The 18,871-nt window shown below is 42.6% G+C and overlaps 1 protein-coding gene across 2 annotated transcripts in view; it reads right to left on the reverse strand.

The window, feature by feature from the left end:
• Nucleotides 1-18,871, reverse strand: part of LTBP2 (latent transforming growth factor beta binding protein 2) — a 178,737-nt gene that overhangs the window by 140,540 nt on the left and 19,326 nt on the right. Inside the window, exon 1 of one of the 2 annotated variants that reach the window (XM_048485687.1) lies at nt 5,056-5,153. The exons of the other annotated variant lie outside the window; for it this stretch is intronic. Coding sequence (XP_048341644.1) covers nt 5,056-5,110 — 55 coding nt within the window. The 5' untranslated portion in view covers nt 5,111-5,153. Of the gene's footprint in view, nt 1-5,055; nt 5,154-18,871 lie in introns of those variants that run through there. 2 annotated transcript variants of the gene reach the window in all.

Genomic DNA, 18,871 nt, shown 5'->3' on the forward strand with positions numbered 1-18,871 from the left:
CTTGAGTCTCACTCGACTCCCTCCCCTCCTCGCGTTCGGTTGTGTGCGCCCGATAGCTCAAGCTACCAAGTCCCCGTGGCACTGTTGCTTTGATACATTTGCAGCACGGTGACTCATTCGGTCGTTTTGCCTCCGTTAATGCGGTAGCTCAGCAGCCCGTCCACAGAAACGGGATGGGAAGCAATTTGGAAGCCCGCCCCCGGACGGCCCCATGATGGCCCGACAGCCAATCAGAGCGGTCGTTTGCGCCCCATTCCTGGGCAATGCAGAAACCCGGGAGTTGCGAAGCAGGCAGAAGATGCGTGACTACCTGGCCATGTGTGAATGCCATCGAGCGACAAAACTGCATCAAAAAGGTCAGGAATCAATGCGGTTTGCTTTTATTCTAGAATAAAAAGTGTGTGCGAAAACGCCCTGTGACAAGATCTTCATTCACCAGGAATGGCTGAAGTTAGTGTAACCCAGCAGATCCCTGGCATCATAAATCTCTATTGAAGACTTGGGAGGGAATTTAAAATCAATAAAATAACAGCACTTTTATGGCTTGTTAAACAAATGTGAAACTACTTCAGCTGGATAACATTTAATATGAATGCAACAGGTTTACAACTACAATTAAAACTAAATCATATTGGCTATGAATATAGCACAACTGAGGTATACAGGATCTTCAGTGGCCTTCAGGAAAGGCACTCAGAACAATAACAGATACCAACAGTGCACAGTAATTTAAAAAAAAGGGAGGAAAGTCCAAAATATTAATTAGAAATGCAGGGCTGCTTCTTCCCCATCTGCTCTTCTATGGCGGCTGCTGCAGTTCTTTCTCCAGCTTGGGACTGTAAGGAAATAATTCCCTCAGTCAAGCTCAGGGCTTTCCCTCTCCTGCAGCAGGATGGATTGACTCAGGGGGTGTTTTAAACCATATATTAAATCATAATTAATAGCCTGCCAAACCCTTTTGTTATTTTAGGGAAGATTCTAATATGCTGTTTCTCCCTTGTTGGTCCCATCACATACCTGTAAGGAAATAATCAATTCCCTCAGTCAAACTCTGGACCTTCTTTCTCCTGCTACATGCCGGGTTGACTGAGGGACATGAGGCTCTTGCAATTGGTAACATACGAGCAAATTTACCAACTGCACATGCTCAGTGAGCTCCTGTTCCTTGGCCCTAAAGTCCAAACATTCCAAAATGTTTGGCATAGGTTATATTAGCGTATTAGGTGAAGTTGGTAAAAGGTTCGCCAAGCTTTGGATGTCACTGGTGCCATATAACACTGAATGCAACCAAAACAAAACCCAAGCTGCAAACCTGATCTTTTAATCAGAGAGAAAAAGAAAGCATGCAGCAATACAAGTAGACTTATATAACCGTCCTAAACAGAGTTACACCACTCTAAACCCAATGAAATCAAGAGGCTTAGAAGGGTGTAACTGTTTAGGATTGTGCCATTTGCACACAGAAAGTGGTTTTGAAGGTATATGTTCTATTTTCAGATTACACCTTTTGAATTGTCTTAACTTCTGAATCCTTTGAACCTTGAGTTATGGCTTGGAGGTTTACGTACAAAATACTCCTCTGATTTACAATATTATCTCTGGCTGCATTTCTATTAAAAGGCACACACATTGCCCCTGGCAAATTTAAACAAGGGTAAGAAAACCAATGCGATTTTGAGCTGTATCAATAGGAGTATAGTGTCAAGATCAAGAGATGTAATTGTACCTCTGTATTCTGTATTGGTTAGACCTCACCTGGAATATTGTGTACAGTTATGGGCACTGCAATTCAAGGATATTGACAAGCTGGAACAGGTCCAGAAGAGGGCAAGGAAAAGATATTCCACCTAAACATTAGGAAGAACTTCCTGACCATCAGGGCTGTTCAACAGTGGAATTCACTGCCTCGGTGAGTTGTGAAGTCTCCTTCTTCAGAGGTTTTTGAACAGAGGCTGGATGAACATATGTCAGAAGTGCTTTGGTTGTGTGTTCCTGCATGGCAGGGGGTTGGACTTGATGGCCCTTGGAGTCTCTTCCAACTCTTTGATTCTATGATTCTAAGATGACTCTTGTGTGGTTAGGACTCACAAAGGCATTTGATGCATTTAGGATACTCAGCTACTTTCTCCCCTGGGCAGCTGTAGACTATAGAGCTTTTGAATCCCCTAGGAAGGTAGGAGGGATGCTACCAGGGGAACCAAACAGTATTTACACTTAAAAAGTAATAGCCTACTGCCGAAAAAAGAAATACAGAGCATCTTGACCTTCAGGCCTATCTGCAATTTACCATCCTCTGTCAAGAAAGGATTTTCTAAGACTTTGACAGAGCCCTTTTAATTAATCCACACAAACAATGGCCAGCCATTTGGACTGTCACCAGGCAGCCCCAATGGCCAGGAGCCCATGTCAGTCTGAAACAGCATTTGTACTATTCCCAGAAAAATCTCTTAATGAGAGAAAGATGCTGCCATTCCTGGCCTTGCGTGTTGTTTATAGACACTCTTTGGCAGTTCAGTGTGCTCTCTACTGTTTGGCTTTTGAGACAGTGAGTCAATCTCTGGCCCCTTATTCCAGAGCACAGCTTCAGTCAGTTTCTCTGGAATAGCTGCATTAAGAACAGAAAGACCCCCTTGCAGCAAACAATACCTGCTCTCAATACCTGCCTACGAAAGGCAGACTGAGATGCCAAAGAGGCTCTGGAAATGAGCCCCTCCCCCCCCCTTGAATGGGGGAAGCAAAGGAAGAAGAGGTCCTGCCCATTGACGGGGGGGGGGGGGGGGAAAACACTCTGAAGAGCTCTGCCCACTTCACAGGAAGCAGTGCTGCCAGCTTGCAGCAGCAATCACTCCTACCCACTTTGCACATGGCTGCCCTGAGGGGCACAGCTGAATGGGACTTTCCCAAGTGGCCTTAATGGCCAATCCGCCCTTCGTTGCCTATGGGCCTTAGGATGCCACCAGCTGTCTGTTCCCCTATTTGAGATACTCAATCTTGCATTAACCACAGCTGTGACTTTTTTGTTGTAACTCCAGCTCTCTGGAATTAACTTGAGGAGAGGAGGGGTGCTATCTCTAGAAATGTTTAGGAGACACTACATGACTATTTTACTTGCTGCAGCTTTGAATGAGATGTGGATTGCAAGCATCTTTTAGGAGGGGACCAGATTATTTGGGGTTTTATTTCATTCTGTATGGTTTATATTATGATCTGTAAGGTGTGTTGAGCCAGATAAAAATGAGATTATAAATACTGTAATAAATACTGTCAGTGCTTCAATTGTGTTGGGATTTGGCAAGTGCCAGTCACACAATCCAGCAATGAAGGAGTTAATTGATGCATGCTAATTAGTTAGTGAGGTCAGAAGTCACTGACCAGGTAATTGATCCCTATTGGTCAAGCCGACCCAGCATGGACTACATGCAGGTCTACACGTAGGCTATAGATTTATATTCTTTGTTACTCTCTGCACATGCTCTCTAGCAGCCTGTTAGCCATGTAATAGTCAAGCTGAGAGCTAGCTAATGAAGCTAGCCAGTTAGAAAGATATTTTCCTTTCCTTTTGCCTCCAAGTTCCCCTCCCTATCTTGTAGCTAGTAAACATCATTTACAGTAAACAACTGGCTGTCTCATTATTATGCAAACTCTGCTTTATAAGTCTCACAACAGTTTGTAATATGAGAAATGCCACAGTGTAAGCTTCCTTGGAAGCCAAGTCTAATATCTTCAAACCTCTGCTCACTAATCCCTGATCTTTGGGCACTAGGGATACTATCTCAAGTTTGGATGATAGGAGGGAACAGATGCACAGCCAGGAGCAAAGCCCTATTAACAATTAATCAGCAGAGAAAGTTATGTATTTTTAAGAGCATTAATTGTGGTCATTTTTGTGACTTAAACCCAGAAATATCAGCACTCTTGAGAAATAGTCATGTGGGATCAGACTAGTCAGGGTGCAGTCCTCAAATGGTATACCACATCAGCAGGAGCAAACTGTACTAACTCTGTACTCTAAAGAAGAGTTCTAGAGAACTCAAAAGCTTGCACAAAGTTTTGTGTCATTGTAGCTGGTCCTAATAAAAGGCATGTGGTTTGTGGTTTATTTTTGGATTTTGGACTTGTATGACTATAAACAATTTTTGTCTACTCTCATATTTGGTCACTTTGCTGGAAAGAACCACACCTAATTGAATATACCACAATCCTATTCCCTTATAAAACCATGCTCCTGGGCTGTTTCATTATACTGCAGTTCTGATCCATTTATAAAAATCCCCTCCTGAACATTTAGCTTAGTCAAAGCAATATCCCAATCCCCTCAGATCAGCTCTCTCTCCCTGCTAAACCTCTTAGCAACTCTGCAGCTCGCAGTATACTGTCCTTTCTCGCTTGTCTCAGACTGCAAAAAAACAGCTTAAAAATATTGTCCCATACTGCACCAGGTACATCCCAAGATACAAAAAATGCTTTAGTGGTGTGTTGGGCATGAAATATCCTGGTTCGGGCATGGTTTCCACATAGTTTCCAGGCAGTGGTGGGATTCAAATAATTTAACAACTGGTTCCAGTGGTGGGATACAAATAATTTAACAACTGGTTGTTTACAAGCACCATTTTAGCAACCGGTTCTGCCGAAGTGGTGCAAACCTGCTGAATCCCACCACTGCTTCGGGCCTAACTCAGAACCGCCCTGCAAGATTTCCCTTATCCTGACAGGCAGCCATGCGAAGGGAGAACCCAGGATAAAAACACCCTGGGATAGTTGATCCCAAATCTATTCCAGGATATTTTGTTTGTGGGGAAACACCTTGGACAAGCTGAGAGAGCAACCATAAGCAGGCTTACTCAGAAGCCTACTTGAGGTTACTCAGTGGGGCTTACTTCCAGGACAAGTGTCTTTCAGATTGTACTGTAATTCTCTTTGCTACTTGTGTATTCCTAAAACCCATTCTGTCACTATAAGAAACTCCAAATATTTTAAATTATTAAATCTAAACAAATCTGAACATAATCATGACCATGAAGTGCATTTTCCTTCAATCCCCTCCCCTCCACATACCATTAACTTTCTTCCAGTTCTTCCCGGCTGGGTAACATGCTGCTTGGCAGGGCATGCACTCTCAGAGTGTACTGTTGACTTTTGCACTCCCACATCATACAAATGGATTTCAACAAAGCAGAATCAGCCACAATCTCCAGTCCAGCACAAGCCTGTAGCACGTTCAGACTAACAGCGGGAGCACTTGAGTGAGCGGAAGGCTTTAATCAGCCAGCCCTCTTGAGAACTAAGAGCTGAGAAGCAACACGACCCAGAAGAGATGATTAGAAAAAGACAGCCCGGAGGAAAGAATGACAACATTACAAGAGGAAAAGAAAAGGTTTTGAATGGCTAGAGGCCCCCACCAACTCTGACAGGCACATTAGTCAGTCCCAGGTATGGGTCACTGGACTGTTAGATCCAGGAGCAAAGTTTTGTTCAGACAAAGCTTAGCAGTTCAGATGTTTGTGTCACTTCACATTCTAATCCACTTATCTCCTGGCATACTGTTAAGAGAGTTGTAATGTGTTCAGGACAATATGTCCTTGAACACAGTGTGCTGCTTACAATACTGTTAATTATTCCAATTTAAACAATTGTAACTATACCAATTTATATTTTGTTCCTGTTCTGTCTTTTACTTTTGTATGCTGCTTTAAGTGCATTCCTACACAACAACAACAAGCTTTTTATTGGTATTATTCAAATAACACAGGAACATCGAAAAAATAGGGGCAAAAAAACTGCAGCCAATGGAGCTAATCAGACTTCAGAAAAGAAACAAATATGGTAACAGTACATGTTCTCTTGCAAATTTGTTATCACTTCGTTAAACATGGGATCAGAGCTATTCAATTACAATGGGATTTTCACAAAAGGATCTCTGTCATCCAAAAGCAGAGGAATGGATAAGGAACATTTGTCTCTAATTGGTTTGTACTTAGAGCATGACAAAAGTGTATGCTGGACAAAATATTCAGAAGGAATAACTCAGGGGAGAACAAATCTTTTTAGCCATTAGGGATTGCAGTTCCCAAAAGAGGAGGTTGGATTTTAAAGTCTCATAAGCTTCCTTAGCCAAAAGATAGTATAAAGACTCCTCCTGAAGCCCAATGGCTTCTATTTTCCTTTGGACCACAGAGAGCCAATTAGAGAACTTGTCATCTTGGAGCACACGATATATAAGGCATGGAGGACTGCTCTGATGGTATATTCTTAACCAATATTTGAGGGCCCTCAGCCAGGCTAAGGTCAGTGGCCTAATTCAAGACAGAGAGCAGCAAATGGCACACTGTTAGGGAAGCCCATAATGTGATGGGAAAAATTGGATGGTACCCTGTTTATTGAGGGGTTTACCACATTAATCCAGACTGGGGCTCTGTAAAGTAACTGGGGGCCTTTAAAAGTTTCCTTTTATCTAGGTGTATAAAAGTTTCCTTTTATCTAGGTGTATAAAAGTTTCCTTCTATCTAGGTGTATAGCTTTGTTTGCAAGATGAGAAAGTGTAAGGGCATGATCTAATGTAGTTTGGGTTGTGGTGGGTTTTCCGGACTGTGTGGCCGTGGTCTGGTGGATCTTGTTCCTAACGTTTTGCCTGCATCTATGACTGGCCTCTTCAGAGGTATATCACAGAGGGAAGTCTGTTACACACTTTCCTCTGTGATACATCTCTGAAGTTGCTAGCCATAGATGCAGGCAAAACGATAAGAACAAGATCCACCAGACCACGGCCACACAGCCCGAAAAACCCACCACAACCAGTTGAATCCGGTTGTGAAAGCCTTCGATAATGTAGTTTTGACCTTACAAAATCCAGTTTGTTCCAGGGGAAGAATTTGTTCCTGCGTGATCCAGTCTTGCAATTTGGAAAAGAGAAAATTGGCATAGATCTTACCAGCAACTGACAGGAGACTAATGGGATGATAGTTAGACAGCTCCTTTGGATCACCTTTCTTATATACTGGTACTACTATAGCAGAAAGCCATTTATCTGGGATCCTTCCTGATTCATTAATATGAGTAAAAAAGGATCCCACCATTCAATCCTGAACTCGAACAGTTCAACCAGGATAGCATCAGGCCCAGCAGCTTTGCCAGTTTTTAATTTATTGATGATCATGACAATTTCTGCCGGTTCTATAGCGGGCCATTTGGTTCATGACCAATCATGTGGTTGTTATTATCTTGACCAAAAAAAACTGAAAAATAGTTAAACCATTCAGCTGGTAAAATAGAAATTGAAGGAAAATTGGTTAGCCGGATAGAGCTATTGACGAGGGCCCAAAAGTACTTATGGTAAGGGACACCTGCAGGAGTTGATGCCATCAAGATTTGACGAATTTTTGATATTTCTGTGAAATTAGGAGATACGAGTTTTGTGTGACATTAACAAATGCACAAGGGCTTCTGCAGAACCAGTAGAAATATAAACCATATACGTTTTATGTATGGCCTTGTTGCTTTCAATACACTCTTTATCAAACCAAATATGGGCCCTTTTTTGTTACCAAAATGATAAATGCTCAATATAGTTCAGCAATAGTATCCATAAGTTTCTCATAGTTTGTAACTGCTTCTTGGGCCAGGTCACTGTTAATAACTGTAGTGTTCAGTTTGGCAAGGGTAGGGATACTAGCCATAAGTTAACTTTTGCCTCTAAGGCGGAGACCAGAGAATTCAAGGAACCAGAGAGTGTGAAGTAAGAGACGTCACATCCATTGGCTGGCTTACATTACATTTAAAGAAAAGACATAACGGCAGATAATCACTCAATGGGAAATCATCAACATAAAATCTGTAAAGACAAGGAGAGATCAAAATATAATCAATTACACTACAACCTCAATCGGATAAAAAAGTATAATGTCCTGAGTTATGAAACCAAGGCCCTTTCCCCACTTACCTTAAGCCCCGCACTACTCGAGGAGAGTAGCGCAGGGTCCCTCGGCACTCCACACTGAGAGGGGCGGCGACAGCGCAGCCCCCCGATGCTGCTGCTGTCGCCCCCCTCAGCGCGAGGCATTCCTGCCGCTCTTTCAAAGGGCGCCTTTTGATGACTTCACAAGCCGCTGAAGAGTCGGGGACGAACCTGGCGCTGCTGGGTTAGGGATGCCACAAGGCTGGGGATTGCGCGCAGCAACCCTCGGAAAAGGTTAAGTGGAAAAAGGGCCCAAGTTAAACCATTAAGCCATAGCTTATTAAACTGGGCCACAAACTTAATTAAATTAAAACCAGCTGGATTGTGAGATTTATCAGAGGAGATTCTTATATCAGATAGTAATAAGTGAAATATGGACTCTTCGTTAAGGCACATATGGGTTATAAAATTTGAAAGTTGGCTTCCCACTCTGGCATTGAAATCACCAGCTAGCACAATTTCAGCTGTGGGGTAGGTCTTCTCTAAAGAATCCATGTAGCTTATGAGAGAGTTCCATGAATGATCCAGGGATTTAAGATGGAGGAATGTAGACATTGAGAAGTATGATTGAAACATGTTCCCAAGAGAGCAAAACCACCTGTGCAATGGGGGGCCAGCTTGGTAATGCCCCTACCTTGACATAATTATTAATGAGTATAGAAAGTCCCCCAGAGAGGCGGCCACCACTGGAACGATTGTTGGCAGGTAAGGAAAATGTCTGATATCCATCTAGCGCATGGGCTGAGCTGGACCAGGTTTCTTGCAAAATAATAACTGCAAATTTCTTCAGATAGTTCAAGAAATAATTGTTGGTTGATTTATTGGTCCAGCCCACAATATTCCATGACAGGACGGGAATCCCTCATGTCTCCTGACATCAGTCAATCGGTTCAAACACCTAAAAGCTACTGTTGTCATATTCAAGGCACTCATTAGGTGCTTCCTGTTTTTTGTTAACCACGTGAAGGGTAGATGTAGCAGAAGGATCAAATATAACATCCAAATTTACTGCTATAAAGGTGTCATGATCTACCATGTTAAATTGTATCTGGGTGGGTTGATGCAAAGCCGGATAGGAGGCTGAAGTCAAACAACTGAATTGCTCACCTCTGTATAGAACTGGGTGGATCTCATTAACTGAGTAAGTTCAGATTTAATAGACTCCAGTCTGTCCACAACGTCATTTTGATTGTTATGTGTGAGATTCTTAAAGCCCTCTGTCACTTCAGTCTCCCAAGTAGATAAGTCCAGATTAGGAGAGACATCTGATGTTGGAGTTTGATGAATAACTGAACAAGGTAAATTATTGGCAGCTTCCAATTCCTCAATTTCTCGGGCCCATGACTTCTCTGAGGCATCAGGATATAAAGCATTAGAAAAGACCTTTGTTGAACGCATATCAATTTCATAGTCATTGACCATAAGGTTATTCAGATGCTGTTTGGAACATTGAAAGCAGACATTGCTAGTTAAGTTATTTGGCATGTCCACTTTCATTAACAAATTACAGGCCGTAAAGGTGTGGTCCTGTCTGACCATTGTATTAAATCTTGGTTCTTAGGCTTGTGGAGGTCAAGTCCACTAGGGGTATAGAGATGGAAGGAATCTGATTTATGTCTAACTCCAGAGACAGCATTTCCATCAATGGGCTAACAGATATCTCTTCCACTGAAGGCTTTTTTGTTGCAAGATTTCTTGTAATATTTTCCAATCCATGCACTGTTGTGAGCCGATAATTTGGTCTACTGACTTCTGTAAAAATTTCCAGTCATCCAATATATCCCTGAGTTTGGCAGTAGATGGTTTTCTCATGTCATAGGCAGAGGTGTTCCCTGTCAATTGGTTAAGAGGAGTGTCCTTTGAACTCCAATTATGCATCACAGTCCTCAGATTAGAAGTATTTAAATCTTTAAAAGAACTAGTAAAAATAATATCAAATTGCCTCAAGTAATATTCTCTCAGCCTGAATAGAGCTGACAGAATCTCTGGGCTCTGAAATTTTAAAATCATCCTTTTATAATACCTTGTAGGATGATAAATGTTCAAATAATATAAGGCTGATTTTCCAAAGACAGTAATTTAACAGCTTGCTAAGAGAGGTTCTAACTTGCTGTTTCTTAGCCCATTTATTGTGATTTAAAGTCACAATTAAAACAGCAGCCTCCTACACAGAAGTGACTAATAAATGTATTCAGTAATTATTACTGTGAAAATCAATATTTGCTGAGCCAAAAAAATTGGCATCCATTTCAGATTGTGCACTGCTAGAATTCTATGCAATTCTGTCAAAGTATCTCATCTTTCAACAAACCCCGGCACAGTCCTCCCTTGTGGAGTACAACACTCATCAGCAGATAAATTCGTTTAGGATTAAGTGACCCCTGTTCCCCCTTCCCTCCTGATGATCAATGGCCCATTCCACATAACACAAATTTCTATTTCCATCCTCGCATAGAAGCCACTGCTGCCAGCTATTTGGCCACAACCAAAGGAATAGCAGGATCAGTATCAGGTATATAGGAAGGCACAGAAGCAAAGGAAATCTTTAAAAACACCAATGGCTGTATCTACTGATCTCTCAGAGGGGTGGTCAACACACAATCAAAGAAAATATGTAATAACGTTTCAATCACCCCAGAGCTTGATGGTTGCCAACTCCAGTTTGGGAAATTTCTGAAGATTTGGAGGAAGGATCGGGGGGGGGGTGGAGTTTGGGGAGAGGAGGGACCTCAGCAGGGTAGAGTGCCATAGAGCCTACACGTCAAAGCAGCAATTTTCTCCAGGGATCTGATCTCTATTGTTTGGAGATCAGTTGTAATACTGGGAGATCTCCAGGTCCCATCTGGAGTTAGCCACTCTACCTGAGACCCACATGCACACAATCTATCTGAGTAGGGTTCTCCTTGAATTCTACTCACCAAAACAAGAAGGGGAAACATCTAGCTTAACCAATAGAAAAGCCCTTTGATATCTGGAGACAGTCAGCTGATAAAAATAAGATGGAACGGTGGGCGAATCCCCACTTGAAATTGCAAGCGGATCCAAACCTGTTCCTTGTGAATCCGTGTTCTCCTCATCGCAGTTTCTCCCTCCCCACCACAGCAAGCACACAGCAGACACTCCCGGGTACAGGCATCGTTGCAATCCCCACAGCCATGTGATCGCGCTTCATTGCCCTAATCTGATTGGTCGGTGTTCAGTTGGGCGGGACCTGTTAGCCACTTCAGAAACACTACCCATTTTTACCCATTAAAAAACCTGTGCGAGCGCTGAAGTGCAACCATTATGAATACTTGTCATTTACAGTAAAGCAACTATTTTCTGAAAGTTTTACCGTTAAATCGGTTACCAGAGGCTAATCGCTTACGCTTTTGTATTGCACATGCTCAGAAAGCGGATCGCTTTCCATCAACCACCGGAAGTAGGTACTGCGCAAGAGGTCAAATCAATCTGATTGGCTGCGCCAGAATGCATCGCCACGCTCTGGGGAGCAGGGGAACAACTCCAGGTTCCAAACCTTGTTCCTCCCCTCGGAACAGCCGTAAACTGTGATAACGGGGCCTGAACCACTTGCATCCAGGTTCTGCCAGAATGTGGATTAACAGGGCGAACGAGCGTCAGAAACGGTTGCTGCCACAGAAGTCATGGGGAGGACGTTGATGAAACCGTATTAGTAAGTGGCCCGAAACCGTGCTAAGGAGGCAGTGGGAATTCGCCCGGTAAGAGAAAATGTGATACCAAAAAAACTGTATAAAGCTCTACGAGCCCTGTCAAGAGATGGCCAACAGCTCTCTGTCTAAGGATAGTCTAGCAGCCAGTGGGCCAACAGACAGGTGACACCATTAAAAGAGAAAGTTTGCATTCAAGATCTAACCATTATAGTGAAGCACAAGGATCTGAAGTTAACCAAGAAAGAAAACCTTCAGAAAACACAAAACCTTCCCATAAAAGTGAAAAGCTATCTTCTAAGTGTCACATTCCAGTAATCCCAAACCTAGTTCCAATCAGAGAACCACAGAGGCAACACAGCAAGGAACTTTGTTAATTTTCCAAAGAAGAACCTCAAAAGGTCAATCAGTGGAAGGATCAATTCCAGAAACCAAATGGCTACACCTCATAAAAGCTGAGACAGCACTTTAGCCCTAAAGACTTGAATTGCTGCAGGGACATACTGACCCACATCAGAGAAACACCCACCCCACTCGATCAAACAGCCACTGAAGAACCAGCTACTGAAAGCTGAGCACACACTTTGTAAGCTTGCCATTAGGGAGAAGCTTGAAAAAGAATACCTAGATAACGAAACTGGGGCACCTACTCAATCGGCTGATTATCCAGCTTTCAAGAGAGTTGCTCGGGCCGAAGAGAACATAATTTTAGATTTTTCACAGTTTATTACCAAACCCAGAATTGGAAGGGATGTCATGATGGAGCTGTAGAATTTGCCAAAACTCCATGGTTAAGCCAGTGAGTTTTGGGCTATTCTTAGAGCAAAGCCCCTGACATCACAACATTGCTGCCAGTTTCTGTGGACGTGCTATAGTGTGCTGGCATAAAGCTGACATGCCTGCTCCATTTCCCCCAATTTTTCTCCCACTAGCCTTTGAGGTACCAGCAAACAGCATATAGGTTTGCTGGGAGATCTCCCACTATGATAGAAGACCAGGTATCATTACTGACCACTGTGGTTAGTTAACTGAATTAATTAGTTAATTAATCATCCATAAATGGGCTATTATGTGACCTTTATTAGAAAGCAGCACATAAGAGGTCTCACAATAAATAATAAATATTCTCAGGAGTACCCTGTGTGATTGTATGCTATGTGACTACGTGATTATTTTAGGTTACTGGCATAAATCTGTGCATGGTTCACACATGGCTTCCTGACAGCTGCCATAAAAACCTTGCATAGCACTCACTATACAATACTGGTTATTCAAGCATCCTGCCTACCCTCCAATATACCTTAACTTACAGATTTCATTTTCCTTTTTAAAGAGCCATATTTGGTTCTGAACTGACCCACATTTGACTCTGGAGCCACAGGTTGTAGACCACCTCTTCAGACGTTAGGAAGTAACAACCAGGGGTAAGGCTTTTTCTGTCCTTGTGCTCTGATTATGGAAAGCCTCCTCAGAGATTCCTGCCATGTATCTACTTTATTGAAATATCAGCCAAATATGATTGTATTTGCCCAGGCTTTTAACTGAATGAATAACCAGTTTCTTACTCATTATTACTGCTACTTTTATACCATTGCTGTTTTATTAGATTGCATTTTATTTGTTTACTGTTTTACAGATGATTGTATGTCAGATTTTAGATTGTGTTGTTGTGATTTTGTTTTTATGTTGATTTTGTTATTGGTAGTGCCTTTGGAGACCTTCAGGTTGAAAAGCAAGATAAAGGTACTTTAAATAAATTTCTACATTATGCCAAGCTGAGGGGTTGGAGGCTGCTGAGCAGGTATCCTGAGCCTGTAAACCTCTTTTGACAGCCACTGCAGGAGGGGAGAACATACAGATTCTCATAGGCTGATTATGCACAAGGTGTTTGCTGTGTTGCGGAGGCGAATGTCCACCATGGCAAGAGTTCTTGTATGGAAATATTTCCTCTAGTGAAACCGGAGGCTTTCACTTTCCACTCTCTCCACAACAAGCAAATCCACTTATAGCATGATTTTAACTTTTCTTTGCCGCCAAAGTGGGACAAATTTGCCAATGGGCCCAGCTTCGCCCCAACCTCTTCCCCCTGCCCACAGCCAGCCCGCCTAGTCTTATCTCCCCCTGCACTCCCACAAACAGAGCTTCAGGAAGCAGAGGGTATCTGCCACTGTACAACGGCACAAGGGACAGGATTGCCACTCTGTGCTCTTGTTCTAGTAGTAATCCAGCCCCGTGTGGCCTCTGTTTGACTTTAACAATCAGAAGATGATTATCAGAGGAGTTTTAAATTTAAAATATAGCAAGATATAATCTTATTGGCTACCTATAATAAAACTGCCATTATTATAAATAGATGATCTGGGATGTTACCCCACAGGACAGCTACTTGACCAGTGTATTGATCCTAATATGTGTTTTGACCCTAATATAAACCAGCTAAGATCCTAAATGTTTTCAAAGCCTCTAGTCAATGAACATGTGATCATTAGAAAATATATATACCTGTAGAAAAATATTTCAACTTTTGGTAGATCATATTACCATACTTTGGACTTGAAATTGGAAATACTTTTGTCTGATTGTAGGTTGGCCCACACATGCCGCAGGCGTGTCCCTTGGCTACCCCAGTAATGAAATGGTTGAAGTTTCTAATTTCTGGGAATTTTTAAATTTCTTCACCAAGGGTTAATCACCAATCCTATCTTCAGCCCCATTCTGGGTTAATAAATAAGCATCTAACTTCCACATCAGCATAACATTTCTTAATTGTCAAACAGGACAATTTCAAAAGCCTTCAAAGTGCCTAACCAAATAGTTCTCCAATGTTATTTTTGGAGAACTGCTGTGCAAATTGCTCCTTTTGTACTCCTAATCCTTTAAGGATAAGACAAACTTCTGTCAAATGCTCCCAATATCTCTGATTTCCTGATGGAAGAGATTAGTAAATCTATAGCACTCTCCTCCTATCTTGTTGATGTCATACACCATGAGCAACTAGAAAGGCAAGGATTTGGTGTTATGTCCCAGCATAGGCCTATGACTTCCTGGCAGTGTCTGTTTGCAAGGAATGCAGGGCAGTCCAGTCGAAACATGTCCAGGTTGGCGTACAATGCCACCAGAGAAAGAAGGTAAAAAAGGGTGGGGGTGGGGTGGCAGGTACTCACAGATGTGCTCTCACTGTGGGATAGCAACAAGGCATAATGAAAAGTATCAAGGCAGGAATACGAAAGAATGGATGACAAGTACAGTAAGCATAGCAAGGACAACAGTCACAGTTCAGTTCAGAACAATAGTTCAGTCCTGTCCAGTTCCTATGAATCACAGTATAATAAACAACGCAGTCTCTATTTTCCTTTTGCTCAGAACTGCAACAATATGTTGTTAGCCTTCTCATGTATTAGTATTGTGTTATATATGTGAATCCTGAATTCAGTGCAACAATAAGGTTTTCATAGAACGATTGCAAGTGAAGTGTACCACTTTCAGGGTTGCCAACTCCAGGATGGGAAATTCCTGGAGGTTGAAGGGATGGAGCCTGAACAGACAGGTTTGGAGAGAGGAGAATGTTCAGTAGGGATATGACAGTGATGGGATTCAAATAATTTAACAACCGGTTCCGGTGGTAGGATTCAAAGCATTTAACAACTGGTTGTTTACAAGCACCATTTTAACAACCAGTTCTGCCGAAGTGGTGCAAACCTGCTGAATCCCACCACTGGATGTGATGCCATAGAGTTTAGCCTCCAAACAGTTGTTTTCTCCAGGGACTCTGACTTCTGCCATCTGTACATCAGTTATAACATCATTGAGCCCCACTTGGAGATTGGCTGTCCTATGTTCCATCCTCCAGGCAAAGGCTAGCTCTATCAGAATAACTTTAGTACAAACAAAACTACCTGGATTACCACACTTTTCCATAGCTGTTTGACAAGGGGGCTTTCCCCACTTACCATTTGCTGCGCGCTACTCCGGGAAAGTAGCACGGGGTCCAGCGGGGCTCCCCACTTGCAAGGGCAGCAACCACACAGCTGCCCAGACGCTGCCGCTCTCCCGCCCCTTCAGCGTGCGTCGTTTTTGGCGCTGAAGGAATGGCACCTTCTGACTGCCCCGCACAGAGCGCAGGACAGTGGGAAACGCAACCCCACGGCAGAAATCACTCGTGCCGGGAGCGCGCTGGGAGTAGCGCACCGCAAATGTTAAGTGGGGAAAGCCCCAAGGTTTAATGTTTTGTGGCAACTCATTTAATTACACATTACACTGTTTCTGGATCTACCTTGAGTTCTGACACATGAGATGTGCTTGATAATTACGTTTTCAAAATGGATATCCTAGTATGCCTGATTTGGATCAGAACCATAATAAGCAGGTAGAGGGGGTATAAGAATGCCCTTATTGACTTCCCAGGCTGAAACACCTCAGAGAGCCTCTATTTACCTTGTCAGAAAACTGTACATATACTAATAGACTACCTGTAGATTTTACCAGTGAGGCAAAGACTCTCCTGGGGTGTTTCAGGTTGGGAAAATGGCATGAGGAGAACATTTGTCTCCCTCCTTCTACATCCCGCACCCCAATCTAAGTTGGATTCCCACCGGCCAGAGAATCAAATATCACTAGGAGCACAAACATGAACCTCCCAGTGCACAACTGATTTGACATGACCCACAGAAGACCCAGAAACAGTATGATATATAGTTAGGTCTTCAGTCATAAATAAAACCTGAGCTGTTTTGTTTGCTCTAAAATTCACTGGAAAGTCTCTGTTTTTATTACAGGCCATTTATGAATTTGTGGTCTTCTCTGCATTGTGCCTACATTCTCTTCAGGTTTGATTCTTGGTTACATGTACATTTCCAACTCATCAGCAGTCACACCACCTTCAAATCAGATAATCCCCACAGTTTCTGAACATTCTGAAAGTGTGACTTTTCCTCTCCCTTCACAGGGAGAGCAAAGGAGAGAAATATGCATTTGGTTTTCTTCAGATTTTCTCACTCCTCTCACCTTGCCCTGCCCACAACACAGCAGTTCTTCCCACTCTTTGGACCACCATTTCAGAGCAATCAGAAGATCTTTCTTTCTTTCTCTGCAGCAATAGGTCTTGTGAAATTGATGAGGTCTAGCAAAGTAATGCCAAACCAAAGACAGAAGGGTGGAGGGAGGCAGCAGGCAACCTCAGCAAATGGAGGTTGCACTGAAATAACCGGGGGGAGGGGGGCAGACACAATGGCACCTAGTGGCACTTTGCAGTAGGAGAATTGCTGTGTAAAAAAAACCTGCAGGAAAATCCTACTGTGAAGCAAACTGCCACAGGGTAAGTAGTGCATGAATAAATGGCCATAGAGTCTACAGTGAATCCTAGAGTGTCAACTTAATACAATGTCACTTGCAGTTTTACTCTGGAAGTGATGACATACTGTTGGAGCAACAGCTATTTTCACCTCACTTGGCGGGGTTGCAGGTGTCAGGAACTGCTTCCAGGAGGCCTCCCACTATAGCAGGAGCTCTGTCTGAATGTCATCACATTTAGTTTATACTTGTCAGTTGGTGAAAGTGTACAAACACCAATGATCCAGTGATTGTACTCATTCTACATAACATCATATGAATGTGCACAAACTGAAAGTATCAGCAAGGAATGTTGCACGTAACTGTTCACTATGGATAATCATGAAAAGATGACAGAGGGTGAGAATTAAGCACAGATGTTTAAGGTTACCAATCTCAAGATGGAGTTCTCCCAAAATTACAGCTGATCTCCAAACAAACAGAGACCAGTTCCTGATGTGCGAAGGGGTGAAAAGCTTTTGTTGTAGTTGGGACAGTCCTGTCCAAGCCCCTCGTAGACTTTCCTTCCCCCCCTGCCCCCTTTAGCTCCGTAACAGAAATGGGTTATGTCTGGCTGCCTGCCCACTGATTCAACAAAGGGATCAGAAGACCTTCCGTGTCCCCCAAATATCTGTCAGAGCCTACCCTGCTGTATGGCTGAATATGAGGCATGAAGACAAGGTTGCCAGTGCCCAAGTGGGGCCTGGAGATCTAGAATTACAACTAAACTCCAGAAAACTAAAGTTTGTTTCCTTGGAGAAAATGACTGCTTTGGAGTGTGGACTTTGAGGCATTATATCTTGCTGAGGTCTGTCCCCTACTCAAACTCTATCTTCCCCAGGCTCCCCTTCCCAAACCTCCAGGAATTTCCCAATGTAGAGTTTTGTGCAGTCTGGAGATCGGTTGCAATTCTGGAAGACTTCCAAACCCCTGGAAGTTTTCAATCATACACCAAGCTCCCCCCCCCCACCCGCTCCCCGCAATGGTCAGGATCTCCACCACTCAGAGTTGGCAACCCTGTGTGAAGGACCCAAGACTAATTTATTAACCGCATATTGTAACAACGAATTAAGTAAAAGAACAGTTATGAAAACAGAAAATAATTGACAAAAAGTATATTATCACAGCATTAATCTCAGATGGAAAGCTGGATGAAAAATCATAAAATCATGACTTCTCTTAGTGGACTTTTACCTCTATTTATATACCTATTCCTTTTTAGGTCAATCTACCCCTCCTGGATGAGGCCTCATCTCCTGCTGATAACAGCTTCTGTGCTGCCTAGATCCTGTCAGAGAACAACCTGCCTCCCTGGCAGAGTTTTATATGCCCTTTCTCTCTCTTTTTTTTTTTTAAATTAAGAGTTTGAAGACAACAGAAAGAACAAAAACCAAACAAAAAAGTACATAAAAATATAAAAGGTCACATTACGAAAGGAGCAGGAAGGCTCACAATTTCATTTGCAATAATGTTTTGTTTTATGTATGTGTGTGTGTGTGTGTGTGTGTGTGTGTGTGTTTGTGTGTTTGTTTGTTGAATTTTTATACCGCTCTCCCCTGAAGGGCTCAGGTGGTATACAAATAAACACATACAGACAGGGGAAGGTTAAAACCAGTACAAATATAATACAAGCCCTGACTCCTTATTAAGACCAATAAAAGCAATACACCCAGCATCAGAGAACTAAAACCAACCCCCCCCCCCCGCCCGGGGAACCCAAAAGGTCCCCACTAAAATGGGCCACATAATGTTAAACACAATTAAATTTTACTGCTTGCTCTCTAATTACAATTGTAAAATTAATTCTTAATTAGTCTTTACTAATAAGGTTAACACTTTATTATTATTGTTATACATATATTATTGTTCTCCTATTCCTCAAATACACAAATCCTCAAATCCACATGTCATCCATTCATTTTTT

This window comes from Sphaerodactylus townsendi, linkage group LG02 (genome assembly GCF_021028975.2).
Source record: "Sphaerodactylus townsendi isolate TG3544 linkage group LG02, MPM_Stown_v2.3, whole genome shotgun sequence".
NCBI classification, from domain to species: Eukaryota; Metazoa; Chordata; class Lepidosauria; order Squamata; family Sphaerodactylidae; genus Sphaerodactylus; species Sphaerodactylus townsendi.